The sequence below is a fragment of the Gekko japonicus genome, unplaced genomic scaffold (genome assembly GCF_001447785.1).
Source record: "Gekko japonicus isolate JY-2015 unplaced genomic scaffold, Gekko_japonicus_V1.1 scaffold3720, whole genome shotgun sequence".
NCBI classification, from domain to species: domain Eukaryota; kingdom Metazoa; phylum Chordata; class Lepidosauria; order Squamata; family Gekkonidae; genus Gekko; species Gekko japonicus.
The window spans coordinates 27,562-29,714 of record NW_015173251.1 but is presented as its reverse complement, the minus strand read 5'-3'; the positions used below and the strand labels follow the sequence as shown (position 1 = coordinate 29,714).

The window sequence follows — 2,153 nt, the reverse complement described above, 5'->3', positions numbered from 1 at the left end:
TTAACCCCGGGCCCCCCCCCCCCAATTCTGCACTAAAATCGAGTTCAACCTTCTTTTTAATCCAGGTTTTTTCTCCCCCATTCTGCACTAAAATCGAGTTCAACCTTCTTTTTAATTCAGGTTTTTTCTCCCCCATTCTGCACTAAAATCGAGTTCAACCTTCTTTTTAATTCAGGTTTTTTCTCCCCCATTCTGCACTAAAATCGAGTTCAACCTTCTTTTTAATCCAGGTTCCCCCACCCCCCCATTCTCTCCCTTCAGTGGTCAGCCCGGTTTCAGCCTGCCGTTGCCCTGGGTTATTTGGATGCTGTTCTGCCCTGGACTTAAATTGCCTCAATTTGAACACTAAATCCGGAGCGGCAGGCAAAGGCGGAAAGGACCAAGGATCGGATAGCAGGAAGGAAAGGATGCTCTGTGTGTCCTGACCTCTCTATCTGCCTAAACTCTTTGGTGCCATCTGCTCAAGCCTGAGACAGGAGACAGCGCAAAGTCCTCCACTTCTAACACTTCCCACTGGAGACCCTAAGCCACTTACAAAAAGAAGAAAGAAAAAGAAATCGGCAGCAAAAGATAATGTGAACAAATAAAGAAGAGAAATCACTGCATAGCTGAAGTACAGCCACAAACCAAGATCCACAGGATAAGTTGGGTAGCCAGGTCTCCCCCTATAAGGCCACATTAGATCTGATGGCAGCAGAATCTTTGGTCTGAAGTGGACTGTCACCTAATTGAAGACTTAAATCACCCCCTGGGTGGATCAGAGCAAACACCAAACCTTTCCCTGCTTGCATGTTCTCCTCCAAAGCTGCCTCGTCTCAGCTTTTGTTTTTTCCCAGCAGTGCTCAAAGCAGAAAGTCACCCCGACAGGATAAGAATAAGCAGGAGAGGCAATGTTCCGTCCAGAAAGCCTCAGCACACACAGAAGCGTAATGCCCTGCCTCAAATGGCACCCTTCCCTGTCCCACTTCGTAAGGCTTCTCTATGACGGTTGAGGGCCATCGCCTGCAACCAACCAGCTGTGTTCGACCAGGAAGATTTACCAGAAATCAGGACGGCTGCTAGTAAACAGGCAAAAATGGCATATGAAATATCTAATAAACGGGTGGGTGTCAGAACCCACAGCCAACAACGTAGTACACGCTTATCAGGAAATGTAATACTTTATTGAAGAGCTATAGATGCATTAACATAGGCACTGTTAAGAATGGCGGCAAACGGGGATGAGGCTGGTCTGATGAAACCACGAGCCAGGTTCTTGTCGATGAACTTGCGCAGTTCATCTTTCTCGTCCGGCCCCATTGCGTAAATGCGCCCCTAGGGTAACTTCTGGCCAGGCAATATTTCAATGGCTTGAACTTTGGCCGCGTGCAACTTAAACTCCAAGGAGTATTCCCTCACGGATCTCTTGCCTTGCTTCAGGGTACGTAGGAACGTCCTCACCTTGGGCCCGGCGTTCCTGTCTTCGAATTGGGCCCGCAACGCTGTTAGCCAATCTGCTTTATCTACAACAGATGGCAAACTAAATTTAATAAGGGTTCCCGCCAAAGTTTACCGAGGTTCTGTCCACCCCAAGAATGTCCCAGTGATAGAGACAAGACTGGTGAATTCCAAACAATTTGTCTTTTTGCTAAAGAGTATCAAAATCACATACACACAAAAACTAGTTGAGTAACAAAGAAGATCAAGAATTTTTTGAAGACTGGAAAGACTTTAAAGACTATCTAGAGGAAAACTGGGACGTTAAACACAATTTATTGTATTTAGAACAATATTGATAGAAATGTTATCTTGTAATAGAATTTAAAATGTTTAAGCAAATATAAGTAATGTAAAGGGGAAAAGGGTCGAGCACTGCGAGAAGCCACTAGCAAGGGAGGGGGGAAAGGGAAATATGGGTATTGGATAAGTGAAAGCCAATGTTAAATGTGATATTATATCCAAAAAATAAAAGTTTTGTACAAAAAAAAAATCACATACACACAAAAACAGAATTACACACACATACAATCAAGTTCCTTTGGATTACAGAAATAGAAAAATAGTTTCTCTTTACTTAAAGGTAGGTAGGTAGGTAGATATCGGTTTATACTTATCTCTCTCCTGAAGTCTTGTCTGTTGCAATGAAGAATGAGGGGATTAGAAAATAGAACCTA

General features: G+C 43.8%; 1 protein-coding gene across 1 annotated transcript in view; it reads right to left on the bottom strand.

Annotated features, from left to right (window-relative positions):
• The window catches only part of LOC107120148 (pre-mRNA-processing factor 17-like), a 58,622-nt gene extending 57,323 nt beyond the window's left edge, over positions 1-1,299 (bottom strand). Inside the window, exon 1 of the mRNA XM_015422794.1 lies at positions 1,197-1,299. Within this exon, the coding sequence (XP_015278280.1) occupies positions 1,197-1,299 (103 nt within the window). The remainder of the gene's footprint in view (positions 1-1,196) is intronic.
• Positions 1,300-2,153: the final 854 nt, after the last annotated feature.